Raw genomic sequence first — 14,562 nt, 5'->3', positions numbered from 1 at the left:
TATAGCATTTGATTTTGGGTCTTGGGGTTCAGTATCAGGGTTTTACTGGGTTTGTAGAATGAGTTTGGTCTTTTCCTTTTTATTTTGTAGAGAATGTTGAGATATGTTGTACCAGATCTTCCTCTGTCTTTGAAGTCTGGTAGAATTCAATCATAAACATCTCTGGTCCCTGACTTTTCTTTGTGAAGAGACCATTAACTGCTACTTCAATTACTTCCATTTAATGGACCTACGTAGGTTGCTCATATCTTTCAGCTTTAATTTTGTTATGTTGTACGTATTTAGAAATGTAAATATGTTTCTATATTTTCACATCAGTTTTCAAAAGCATGCCATGATCTATAGGTTTCATCAGAGTGTATTTCAACAACTCACTTTCTGATTCTAATTTGGTTCATTTGAATCTGCTTTTTCTTTCATTTGATTGGTTTGGTTAGCTGGGGAATTTTCTCCATCTTTTCAGAGAACCAACTCTTTGTCTGGGTGACTCTATGTATTGTTCTTTTAGCCTCAATTTTATTAATTTATGTCCTGATTTTTATTATTTCTTGGTATCTTCTGCATTTGAGTTTAGCAACTCACTTTCTTATGGCACAGAGGAACATCATTGAGTTTTTTATTCCCGGTTTCTTTGATATTTTAGTGTGAGGACCTATATAGCCATAAGCTTTCCAACTAGAACTGCTGTGGCTGTATCACAGATGCAGTTAGGTTCTGCTCTCATTTTCAATTTACTCCAGGGATTATTATTTTTTTCCTTGAATTTTTTAATGGCCCATTGCTCATTCTAAAGTACATCATTCAGTCTTGAAGTATTTAAGGCATATTTTTCCGAGATAATTAATACTGCTGATGTCTAGTATTATTGTATTATGGTCTGATAAGATACAGGAAACTATTTTGATTTTCTAAAAAAATATTTATTTGATACTTGTTTTGTGTCCTATAATGTGCTCAGTCTTATGAAAAGTTCCATGTGCTGTTGTGAAGGATGCATATTCCTATCTGTTGGGTGGAATGTTCTGTGGATAAGTGTTAACACCAATCAATATATGGTGTAATCTATATCTCAGGTTTCTTTGTTGATTTTCTTTATTTGGAGGAACTATATAAATAAGAGAGTAGGATATTCAACTCTCCCTTATTATTGTGTCTAAACTTAATTTTTATGTTTTTTTATTGTCTGTTTTTTATGATTTTGGAGGTCTACAGATTTATCACATACAGCAATATGTAGTGGCCCCCAATCTCCTTAAATTTTTTGTTTTGAAGTCTACCCTATGGAAATTGAGAATTCCTATGCCAGATTGTTTAAGGCTGTATCCAGAAAACACTGAAAACTAGGAAAGGCATTCATAAATTGGGAGTCAAAGGCTGGGAGTTAAACTCTGGCAATTGATTCTTTAGTGCTGGCTAAATACAAGAAGATAAGGCTCAAACCAGTTGCCAAGGCATGCACATAACATACTTCCTTATGAGCCAACCTGGAGTCTGCCTGAGGGCCTAGCAATAGATGCTGTCAGAGGTCCTGATTGTGCCCGGCCAATGATGGGTGACCATACAATGTCATCGGAACAGGATGCAGCCTGAGTGCTGGGAGGAGGGTGTATTAGGCCTTCCTCATTGTTGAATAATGAGTCTGCTTTTTGCCTTTTACCTGACTCCTGGTGTCTGTGCTGTTGAAGCTGTACCTTCTCACTCCCTCTCCTGAGGGAGCCATTAGGACCCAGCAACAGCTAAAGATCCTAGGGCACAAGTTTTTGTGATATTCTAAAATTCTAGAAGCACTAATTCCAATCTAACACACACACACACACACACACACATGCACATGTATGTACACACACACATGCATATAAATATACACATATGCATATATGCATTCATATACACAATATACAAACATACAGATACACACACACACACACACACACACACACACACACACATAAATACTTTTATTAATTAAAAGCTCCTGGTAAATTGTTCAATTTTGTTAAGGATAAATGTCTTTTCTATGAAAATTCACCATGGTTCTTTTTTAATGTAAATTCATTTCATATATTTGATTTTAAAGTAACAAAAAGTAGAAGAAATTTTAAAAGATTTTTTTATCATTATCTCTCTGCTGAAGTATTAAATGACAGCAATAAAATATGTAAATAGTGAGTAAAAACAACATCAACAAAAGCTCCTGGTAAAGAAATATTCAAAGGGTACCAATACATCTTTAAACACACAGGTAAAACTTGAGTTTTTTTTTTTGTTTGTTTGTTTGTTTTTAAGTCATCTTCCACAGAAAACAAAGTAAAATCAGAAGATATCCAGGAAGACCATGGTCTTTGAAATATAAGGGAAGAGTTATAAGCTGAGGGTTCCTGACATAACACCTCCACTCTACCTCATTGTGACTTCATTCTTTGGCTTCCTTGGTGTGTTTTTTTCTTCTTTCTGTTTGTTTGATATTTACCTTCTCACTCTGCTCTCTTCCTCAAACCCTCCTGCTTTGGACTAATGTTTTTGACTTTATGACTTAGCATTTATATTCCTCTACTAAATGAAGATCTTTTGAAAACAAGGTAGCCTACACATATCTAGGTATGAAGACTATCTTACATGTGCACGCACACTTTTATCCCAGATGTTTTAAGTGTCAAGTGTATGAAATTGAATCCAAGTTAGTAAAATAGGATATTTTTAAATGATGTTCACATAAATGAGAAAACACTATTAAACTGGGATATCACCTTAATTCTCACACAAAATGTAATGTCATGGATGGTACGTGTTTAAATATAAAAATATAAGGCCACATATTTTCTAAATAAGACATATTAGTTGATATCAGAATAAGGGTAAAATAAAACTAGACTTTCTGAATAGGACTCCATAAGCCCAAGAAGTAAGGACAACAATTAACAACTGTGATCTCATAAAACTAAAAAGCTCTGCACAGCTAAAGAAACAACTGAATAAAAGAGAACCCCACAGAATGGGGAAGTATCTTTGGCAGCTTAGCATCTGACAGGGAATTAAAATTCAGAATATACAAAGACCTTAAAAACACAAAGAGTTCAGGAAACTAATGGCCCAATTGAACCAGTTAGGGATCTAAACAGAGAGTTATCAACAGAAGTAATAAAATTGAGTAAGAGAAACCTCAACCAAGGATTCATTACCCTTAGCTTTTAGGGAAATACAGGTTAGAAGGACACTGAGATTTTTATCTCCTACACCCACAATGGATAAGACCGCCCAAACAACACACAACAAATGCTGGTGAGGATGTGGAGAAAGAGGAACCTTCATTCCCTGTTGCTGTGAATGCAGGTTGGTTCAACCAATCTGGAAATCAGTACAGAGAATCATCATGAAACTAGAAACAAATCTACCATATGATCACTTTTTGGCATATGCCCCAAAGACTCACCAATCTACTCCACAGATACTTACTCAGCAATAGTCATAGCCACCATCTTCACAATGGTCAGGGAATTGGAAACAACCTAATATCCTCAATACATGAATGGATAGTGAAAATATGATACATATTCACAGTGGAATACTGTTCAGCTATAAAGAAAAATGAAATCATGAAATTTTCAGGTAAATGGATCAACTTAGAAAAGATTATATCGTGTGAGGTCACACAGATCCAGAAACACAAATGCCACATGTTCTCTCTCTCATCTGCAATTCCAAGCCCAAAATCCTCAGATGTAAGTATGCAGCATGGAATAACTGCAGAAGCCAGGACTTAGGAAGGGAATAGCAGGATGCAGGTGGTATGAAGTGGGAAATGGAAAAACAGAGCGGGGCTTCAACTGGGGAGGAAGAACTGAAGTCAAAATAGAGAAAGAATGAAAGACACATAACACCAAGGTTTTCTGATAAAAGCTTCAAAGAGGCTTTTAAATTATTATTTCACATTCATTCACCTAAAATTATAGTAAAATGTGTGTGTGTGTGTGTATCTTATATGATCTTATGCCAATTAGACTGACAGTGTTCCCCACAAGAACCATAAACTAAGAAAAATCCTTGTATCAAGCATAAGATATCTCCCTTTGAATGGTTAATGTAGTCCAAATGACCCCCAAACAATATGGATGATGGATGAAGACTTTGGTTGACTCTCAGGAGCTGAGGATGGACCCCTATTGTTGGAAACACTGAACATTTAAGCACAGGATCCTGATAACTCAATCTGGATCTGAACTGAAAGCCTCTTTCCTGTGGTCTTGCTGCTACAGTGCCAGAAAATACTATGCCAGCTGCCCTGTGAGGGGAGTGATTAAAGAGCCCTACCCATCTGCAACACCCTATGAACAATAATGACTAGCATGACAAGATATATCTCTTAAGGCAATAAGTAGCATTCACATGCTGGTGGCAACCAGCAGTTGTCTAATTGGACATTAGGCCCACTCAAAAGACCCACTCAAACCTTGCCTGATACTGGAAACCTGAAGCTGGAAAACAAGCCAGGTTCTGTGACTACTGAGGTCATGGATCTTAGGAAAAAAAAAATATACTACTACTACTACTTTGCTAGATCATCATAATTTCTTACAACATTCCAACTCTTATCCTCATAACTGTAGATAAGTATAGCTACTACTCTTTATCAAAGAGGCCTCTCTTTACAGGAAATGAGACCACCAAAGAAAACTAAATGCAAAGATCAATGCATCATGGTAAGCCCTCTCCACTCATCATGTCTACATTACAGCTCCTGCATGTAGGGGAAATTATGGAAGAGGGGGACAAAAATACTGTAAACACCAGAGTACCAGACTGAGTCTGTGAATCTCTCCTAGAAATGGCCACATAAACAAGATGGGGACAATGGCAATCTCAATGGACATTCTAATGTGGAAGAGGGAAACTTTGTAGGGGCCCAACCCTAAGTAAAGAACTATAGGCAATTAGTGACATTAGGGAGAAGGAGAATTAGCTTCTCCCAGTGATGAGCCCTCTTACTGGCTTTCTGCTGTAGAGTAGTCAGCCTTGAAACCATGTACACGTAATCAATACAAATGGACACAGTAGGTTGTATTCATAGACATGTGCATATGCAAATACATTTATATATGTCATGATAATGATAATTAAAAAGAGGATATCAACTTGAAAGTGAGGCATGGGGAGACTTGGAGGAAGGCTAACTAGAAGGGGTGAAGGGAGGAAATGGAGTGGGAGAAATAATGTAATTCTTTTTAAATTAAAATATATTTCTAAAAATTCAAAAGAAAGAAGAAAAAGGAAGGAAGAAAGAACAAAACTAAGCTAAAACACTTTAAAAAGAACAGACAGTTTGTGTCTGTTTCTCCTTCTCAGTGCTATGATTCTGTCTGGTTTGAACCTGCATCGGCCCTGAGCATGACCTCAGTCTCCATGACTTCATATGCGCAGGCAGCCCTGTTGTGTCAAGAAGCCACTGTCTTTGGAGTCAACTACCTCACAGGCTCTTACTATCTTTCTGATTCCGCTTCTATGTAGATCCATACCTCTAAGGAGAAGGATTTGTAGCTTTTTTGTACACCATACCAAGAAGCTTTTTGTAGTTGGGACCTGCTGGGAAAGGGAAATCAGTTTTCTCCAATGGAATGTCACTGGGTCTATCCAACCACACTCCAAGGCAGGCCCCATGCTCAAGAGTTGTTAAAACAACACAAAACAGTTTTGATGTTTTGTGGGTGTCTTATGGGGGTGGCTTCTTGTTAAGTTTTATTTTGACAGAGAAAGAAAGTGAAGTTGGGTGAACAGGGAGGTGGGGAGGATCTGAGGGTAATTGGAAATCGGGAAAATCATCAAAATGTATTGTTTGAAAAAAATACATAAAGTAAAAATAAAGAAACAGAAAACTGATTTTTCAGACAGGAAAACCACAGTGAACAGATACATTTTGTAATTAGGATATCTACTAATGGAACGTTTAAAATAAACAGCCAGGGAGCTGGGGGATGGCTCAGCAGCTATAACACTGTTGCATGAGCACTGAGCATGAAGACTGATATTTGGATCCCCATGACCCATCATGCCAGGTGCTTGTGTTAGCTCACCTTAATTCCAGCACATGGAATGTGGTAACAGGAGAACCCTGTAGCAAGCTGGCTTCAGACTATCCCTGATCAATGACCTCTGGGTTCCAATGAGAGGCCCTGGCAAATGGTTAAAGATTCCTCATCTCAACCTTGGGCCTCCCCATGTCTGTATGTGCAATTGCAAACATGTATGTGCCACCACATGTGTGACTATGCATGCATTCTTACATACCACACATGCAGACACAGGAAGAATACAATTTTCAAAAAGTGTGAGTAGATACCTTAGTTGGTAAAGTTCTTGTCACCAAAGCATGGGGACTTGAATTTGATCCCTACAATCCATGCAAAAAAGTTGGTTGTCCCACCCTCTGATCATGTCTCTTATCTTTTCTACCCTTTCTCCCATATAGAACACTGAGCATTATAAAGGGTGATACTGATGTCCTGCTAAGGACTGAGCTTCCAACAATTCTTTATTATCAGCACCTTGATCAAACATGAGAACTACTAAAAGAAGTTCCTGTGATCAAGGGTAATAGCATCCCTAGTCTACAGGTGTAAACATATATACATTTAGGTGGCAGTTTGAGTACATGTCCATTTGTAAAACAGAAGCAATGGGTTGATCTGTAGGTTCTATGATCTCCTAAGCCATGGACTTTGACCAACCTCACAGCACCAGTTTTGAGCTCTCTCTTGGGGAATAAGCCTCAATTCTAGTCAGAACACAGTTGGTTACCTCCATAATGGTATGCCACGATTGCACCAATGGCCACATCTTGCCTGGTATATTGGTATTGTATCATATAAACTCCATGGGGGTGATGGGACCCATTGATAATGTTCCTCCTTCAGCTGCCTACAGAGTGACTTCATTAGAGAAAAGCACATTAAAACTATTATTTAAAACTGGCCAAGTTACTCCACCTTTTAAACCATAAGTCTATTAAAGAAATTAACTGGCAATTAATTCAGAAACGAATATTCTGCCAGTAAAAAAATCTCCAGGCTCAAATAGCTTTTCTAGTGAATTCACCTGAACTGTTAAAACACCACGCATCGTGCATTTTACTTAAACTCTTTATAAGAATGGAAAATGAATGACTCTCTCCCATCACATTTTGTGAGGTGATCAAACTTGTAATACCAAAACATGATGACAGCACAAGGAAGAAAATTATAATCACGTTCTTCCTTGAATATATTTTAAAAAGTCTTTGGTAAAACATAGGCAGTTCTCAGGCCGGGCGGTGGTGGCACACTCCTTTAATCCCAGCACTCAAGAGGCAGAGCCAGGCGGATCTCCGTGAGTTTGGGGCCAGCCTGGGCTACCAAGTGAGTTCCAGGAAAGGGCACAAAGCTACACAGAGAAACCCTGTCTCGAAAAAAAACAAAACAAACAAACAAACAAACAAAGGCAGTTCTCATTCGACAGAGCAACGTGGAGTTGCAACATTCACCACACAGTTGAAAATATATAAACTGAACTTAGTAATCAGTGAATAAAGCAATGATTTTCCAGTTTTTACAAATTGTAGATAAAACATGATCAATTCTCTTACTGCCAGTTGGGGCCCAAGCAACCTTGCTGTGACTCGCAACATCAAAAAGGTTCGTGAGTTTGTTTCTTTGCCAGCATTACTTAGTGAGGGGTCTCCAGGCTCCATGTCATGGCCACTCACTTACTTGTATTAATAGCTCATAACAAAGGTCAGTATTTCTGGGGTTGCCCATTTGTCCATCTATACATTTGTTTAAAGTTGATGGTAGTTTTGTATGCTATCACTTCTTCCCCTTGTTTCATATTTGTTAGCTGAGCACCTTTTGAAAGAAGCAGAACTTGCAAAACTCTGCATGGGTTCCACCCTGGAAGGAGACTGAGCAGCACAATTACATGCTCTTCTGTCAGTGTTGGAAATCTGGACGGTGCTGTTTTGGCTCTGGTACTTTTTAGCTTAATAGTAACAACTTTAATCTATATATTCTTATTGGAAAGATGTTCCCAATAACACAAATCTCTAAAACTATAGTGGACAATATAGCAGGAGCTTTGAAAAGAGCCATAAATCTATGGCAATCATCATATTTATTGTAAATAAAATGATTTGGAAAATAAAGTTGGTCACTAGTAAAATCTGGAAACACATTTGCGATATGAAAATCAGAAGCTGGGTCCACAGGCTGCCCACAACCTGGGAAAACATCCAGTATTTACAATTTCCAGTCACAGAATAAACGAGAACACATTTCAATTCATTTTCCTTAAAAACAAAACTAAATGAAACAAAAACAAACAAAAGAAAACCAAACCTCCTAATGAATGAAAAAGACATTGATTCAAATCTATATATCAAAATAAAAATAGAAGAAAAAGATGAGGAATTGCAAATGAAGCCCCCATTATAGGCTTAACAATGAAAGGGTATCAAGCAATTATTTAATTGCAGAGGAGTGATGCTTAGTTTTACTGTTCTGTCTCACACAGGTTAGAAACAGAGCAAATGAAGATAATTATAATGGTGAAGAATGGCTGGATATAGAAGTTGCTCTCTAAGTGATTTGTTAGGCTAGAAATCAGGTGCCATGTATGGTCTGTACATCTTCCTGCAGTAGAACAGATCCCTGAATGTATTTCCCCAAAGCTCTGAGATAATGGTGTGCTCTGTACAAGGTGAGAGCTCCCCATGCATCCTGTGACATCACTACCCTACCAGTCACTTACAGACCTCCCTGAGAGGAAGTGAAAATGATTGAGTTTAGTAAATGCAGGAAAAATAAAATAAAAAACATAGGGTATAAACTTCTTACAAGCAGTGCAGAGAAGCACAAGCGAGCTGGAAGAGACTTGTTCTTCTGGTTATGCAAATGCCTTTTGCTAGAGATATTTTCTATTTTGGTCAGGATGATCCTTATTACTACTTTTACTATGTGAAGCACAAAACTGTGTATCTGTTTTAACAGGAACATATACATAATTACTCTCTGCAGAAATTTTCAAAAATGTCAAAATATGAATTAAAACACCAACACTTCTTTTTTTAAAGATTTCTTATGTGGTTCCAAAACATGCTGCTTACAGAATGAAGCCTTGGTGAAATGGATGAGAACATTTGGAGCAGTTTCTAAAATATGCATTACTTATTTAAAGCAAGGCTTAGCTCTGGCTATATTATACAGAAATTCTTCTGAGAAACGTGTAAATGTACAATGAAAGCCAAGTACCTCAATTGCCCCCCGTTTTCTTCAGAACAGACCCCGTCTCTTTGTGGTTGAGCTGGAAATTCACAGTTCTCCCAACCCCAGGCTGAGCTCTGTCCCATCCAAAGGGAGCAGTTTCGCTTTGGCCCTCTGGTACAGTGGCTGCCCGGGCCTCTTTTATCTTAAGAGAACTCCGTCAGAGACTACAGTGGAGATGAGCTGCAGTGCGACCCAGTTTTCTTTCCAACTCAGCATGAAACTCACCAAGAGAGGTGCGAGGTTTTGAGAGCTGAGAATTTCAGACCACAGTGGCTGAAGACATAGCATCCTATCTACAAATGACCAATGTTTTCATCTGATCAGACCAAAATGTCAGTGCCAAGACAAGACAGCTCAAGGAAGACCTTAGCCAGCTGTCACAGAATGTGACCTCACACCTAATCTGCACTGAGCAGTCACTGGAAGGAAACATCTAAATGAAGATATGATGTCCCTTCTCCTTTTTGCGACCCCGACAAACTTCTTGTCTCTGACATCAGCTTCCTTCCCAGTAACTTTCCTCCTGACCTACTAACAACACGCATTTTCCCACTGTCCAATTTGTCAACCACAGTGACTTTCCCTGCTGCATTAAGTGGCCCCTGGAGAAGCAGAGAGCACACCAGAAACACTGACTTCCACAAGACTGGATCTTTTCTGACAGGAAGAAGAGTACAGAGATGACAGGTACCTTTTCACTTTTAAAAATGAGAAAAGTAAGATAGGGGATTTGAAGTAAGAGCACTTGTTATTCGCAGGGTGGGCAGCACACCACGAATCTCAGAGTCTCTTGACTCAGGTCAGGTTCTTGGCAACACCCCTTCCAGAATAAGGAAGCCAAACAGACAGAGAAGACAAATGCCACAACAAAGAGCCAAAGCCAGTAAGTTCTGAGCTTTTGCTAGTGTTGTGGTTTTGTTTTTGTTGTTGGTTTATTTATTTATTTATTTTTACCTCTGAAGAGATTATCCAAGTCAATTTCTTCTTTTCCTTTGATTTTCAAACACTTTGCCTGCTGTACAAGTCTGGCAAAGAACAGAAATAAAATCTAGATTCATTATCCTGTGATGTAAGAATAAATCACGATACCAGCACAAATTTAAATAGAAACCAGCAGAGTAAATGACAGCGAATTAGTAGGTGTTTCGCTGCACAGTCTCATTAGAATGTTTCTTCAGTTTAAGATTTAAAGAAAAGAGGAACTCTTGTTCAGAAACCTTGACTTTGAAAACTGAACCTTAAAAGTCTTTCCCTTCATTCACCCCAGAGAATGATCTCTTCTGGCTTGAGGAGTCATCTGGGACTGTGGGTAACAGGGTAGTAGGTGGGCAAATAATAAGCACTATTCCCAATTTGGGCACTTATTATTTCAACCAGAAAATTATAGACACTGAGCTCAAACAAGTGTATAAAGTAATTTAGTTGCATTGCTGAATGTCAGAGAATTAATTAACTTTTGCAATGTTGCAGAATACAGTGAAGGCTAATTTTGTAACTCTTTCATCACAGGACTTCATTAAAAATCAAGATTCCTGCTTCATAACAAAGAATGAAGTTTTTCAAATGAAACTTCTCCAGGGTTGCTAATTAGCTACTAAATAATTTTAGGTAGGCAGAACTTGAGATAATCCATTTATCTGCATGTATTTATGATTTTAATAAACATATAATAATGTGCTTTACACGTGTGTTTTCTTAGTGCAGTTAATGGTTTTCATTTTATCCCCACTGACAGGCCTGTGAGTTGGTCATGGGTGGAGGAAACGACTCCACTACCCAAACTCTGCCTAGAAATCAGAATTGCTAACTAGAAATCAGAATTGCTTATAGATAAACTGATGTATTTTTATCTATAGTTTTTAATCACAGCAGAAGTACATCCATTCTTTAGATAGGTATCTTCCTTCTTTTAAATCAAAAGAACAAGAAAAAGTTTGAATTGAGACCCCATCTTTGGACTTCCTGCTACAGCGCACAGTAGTGGGTGATGCCAGGCAAAGAGCCGAAACTGGGTGCAGGAACCCTCGACTCGATGCCTAGCACTCAGTTCCTAGCTCTGTGAGACAGACTGAATCTTTAAACACTTGAGTTTCAGTGTCCAATCTGTGACGTACAACATACAACATGCCTAACTGGGTTATTCTGTGCAATTAGTTAACCAATATTTTAAAGCACCATCAAGGGCACTATGCACTATTGATCTTCATACAATTTGTGCAGTGTTTTAACAATTCAATGCATTTAACTTTCTTTATATTCCCTGTGTATCTCTATGGGTCATCAGGATTCATTTACATTTTTCTAGCAAAGAGTATGAGCTATAGAGAGAGGATCTAAGCTTAAGCAGTGAGTTTCCAATGGTCAATGTGGGATGCTGGGTACCACCAACCCCTGTGCTCAGTGCCACAGCACAGACATTTTGTAAAGAAGCTGGGGGAAAGGAACAATTTTAGTGCTGCTCACCTGTTTTTGGTTACCTTTGGGGATTTCCCCTCAATTTTATAAATTTGATGGCACTGTGAATTTATTTGAGCCCCTCTGATAACATCCCTCTGCAGTCTATGCTGGCAGATCCATCATACAAGATTAAAAAATAGAAGCTTGTCTGCTTTACATGATGTTGGTGGGATTTTAGAAAACTATTTCAAAATAAATGTATCTTGTGGCATTTTTTTAAAAAAATGCAAGTCATTGGAATTAATCAAGGCTATCTTTCCATTAAGTCCCGAATTTCAAATGGTTACATCATTAAGGAGATACCCAAGCCAACCCCTGTAAGCAGTTCAGACACTGAGACATCCAGATGCACAAGGGCTCCTAGGCTCTCACTTCACTTCACTTCACCTTATTCTCACAACAATATTCAAGATTTATGAAAGTGGAAACTAAGGCTCAAAAACACTGGACAACTTGCCTCCTCTTAGACACACAGAGCCCACAGTGCAACTAAGACACAATGTCAAGTATTTGGGCAGTAAATGTAGGCTTTCTTCTGTACCACAGGTCATCTCCAAGAGACATAATGCCTACTGTTCCTTTATAGATATGAGAGGCCTTTGGGGAGACCTGAGAGAAAATATCAACTACTTTGGCTGAAGTGCATATACTGAGCACAGTTTTAGAATAAGAGCTGGCAATCAATAGTCCACAAGTCAATTTCTGCCATGTTCTGGTACACAGAATTTCCCAGTAACACAAGCACATTTCCTGTCTGTGGCTACTTTCACGACAGTGGCTGAGATGATGGTGGTAGTCCATATTTAGTATATGGTTCTTTAGAGAAAATATTGGCTGACCATTGTTCTAGAAGTGAAGAAAGCATCCTGTAAAGTCAGAATGTGTATAACACACGTCTGACACTTATTTGTAGGTAAATTCTCCAAGACTATGCAATATTCTTTTAGATTTTTCTGCCCTCAGACTGAATTCAGTCAAGATGGTTCCTCTCAACAAAAGGCTTCTCATGTGCCAGGGCATGAAGACCTGCACACTTCTGGGAAAATGGCAAATGTTCTCCGTGGTACATTTGTATGGGGAAAACATGATAAAGTAGAGAAGAATAGGTTGAGTGGACAAAATATATCCACATACAGAATATGATGATGCAGCTATTAAAAATGATATATTGGATGCATTTGTTTTTATTTACTAACACATTTCTGAGAACCTGGAGTTCACAGAACATCTAGGCTGACTAACCAGTGAGTGATGAGGCTCCACCAGGCTCCACACCCCCAGAGCTGGGGTTACAGGTATTCTGTTACTCTAGATTTTAACATGGGTGGTGGGCATCTATATTCAGGTCTTCACACATGTGCAGCAGGCACTTTGCTGACTTAGCTAAACCCTCAGGTCATCTATATTTTTTTTTCTTTGTTTTCTTAAGACAGAGTTTCTCTGTGTAGCTTTGGTTCCTGTCCTGGATCTCACTCTGTAGACCAGGCTGGCCTAAAACTCACAGAGATACACCTGGTTCTGCCTCCCGAGTGCTGGGATTAAAGGCATGCACTACCACTGCCCAGCAGGTATTTTTAAACATAAGAATTGTTGCAGATTAAAACCATTAATATGAATTTTGTAAAGAGGGAGGATTCACCTACATACTTGTATGAAGATGTAGACACTGAGGAGGTGAGAATGTTAGCAGAAGTGGCTTCAGTTTGCAGAGACAAAGAACAGAATAGGAATGAGAAAATGTTTGCTTTTAATAATTCTCTTTAGTCTTTACCAGTTAGGCTGCTGGATGGAAAAGGTCTGTATATTAGTGTTTTTATGTTTTATTTATTTACATTTTATGTGTATAGGTGTTTTGCCCACATGCATGTCCTGGCAACTGAGTATGCCTGCTTCCCGTGGAGAACAGGGGTGTCAGAAGCCCTGGAACTATAGTCATGGACAGTTGTGAGTCATCATATGAGTGGTAGAACTGAACCTGGATCCTTTGGAGTAGCCGCCAGTGCTATTAAATGCTGAGCCATCTCTCCAAGCTGGTACATTTTAATTTTACTCATCTATATTTTCTAATTTTCTTCTAGTAAGCAAGTAATGCTTTTATAATGAGAAAATCGTGCTAACCATTACTGGTTTACTATGCAAACAAATGGTAAAAGATTATTGAAGAGACCGATCGGGTATAAAGGTGAGAAGAAATGCCTGCTGGAGCTCAGGCAGTGGTTATGTTTTTCAGGGGTCTAGGAACACTAATATTGGCTTCACATGAAGAAGCATGCAGGCCTTAGAACACAGTGTTCTGTAGAACTTAATCACTAAGAGCCCTGGCCGAGACAGGGCACCGGCAATCCAGAGATTCACAGTAAATTGGAAGCTGCCTGATAAGAATCATCCCGGGAAAGGTCTCTTTCAGGATCTCACTGACCAACACTGGGGGCTGTCTAACATTCAGCAGGACTGAGGCTTGCTGAGGAACAACATGGCCGCCCAGCAGGTGCTGAAGAACCAGGACTCTAGGACTTGATGAATCCTTCCATAGCACCCCAGCTGATGGCTTATTTCATTCTTGACCTGCAAATTCAGCAGGGTCTTTTGTTTTCTCCTTACAGCATGGTCTTGGGGACGCTGCTGCAGGGAGCTGCCAAGCATGTTTCAGGCATTGCCCTTTCTTTTATCCCCTGTGTGACTTTTTCACGCCACTTGTCACAGTTGTGACCTCTTCCCTCCCCTTTTTCATCTCCACTGTTCCCTAAGCAATCGCACTCACCTGCCTCTTGGCAGCAAAGATCACCAATGCGCCACTAGTCCACAGCCACTAGAACCG

General features: G+C 38.9%; 2 protein-coding genes across 2 annotated transcripts in view; both read right to left on the bottom strand.

Annotated features, from left to right (window-relative positions):
• Positions 1–9,335, bottom strand: part of LOC118572905 (lethal(3)malignant brain tumor-like protein 4) — a 106,838-nt gene extending 97,503 nt beyond the window's left edge. Inside the window, exon 1 of the mRNA XM_036172729.1 lies at positions 9,273–9,335. The gene's annotated coding sequence lies outside the window, so the exon portion shown is untranslated. The remainder of the gene's footprint in view (positions 1–9,272) is intronic.
• A 543-nt stretch (positions 9,336–9,878) lies between these two features.
• The window catches only part of LOC118573411 (lethal(3)malignant brain tumor-like protein 4), a 317,599-nt gene continuing 312,915 nt past the window's right edge, over positions 9,879–14,562 (bottom strand). The window contains exons 15-16 of the mRNA XM_036173702.1: positions 10,242–10,312; positions 9,879–9,889 (exon numbers count right to left, since the gene is read on the bottom strand). Coding sequence (XP_036029595.1) covers positions 9,879–9,889; positions 10,242–10,312 — 82 coding nt within the window. The remainder of the gene's footprint in view (positions 9,890–10,241; positions 10,313–14,562) is intronic.

Source organism: Onychomys torridus, chromosome 23 (assembly GCF_903995425.1).
Source record: "Onychomys torridus chromosome 23, mOncTor1.1, whole genome shotgun sequence".
Lineage (NCBI taxonomy): Eukaryota > Metazoa > Chordata > Mammalia > Rodentia > Cricetidae > Onychomys > Onychomys torridus.
Note: the sequence above shows the minus strand (reverse complement) of the source record. Positions and strands in the feature narration are given on the sequence as shown.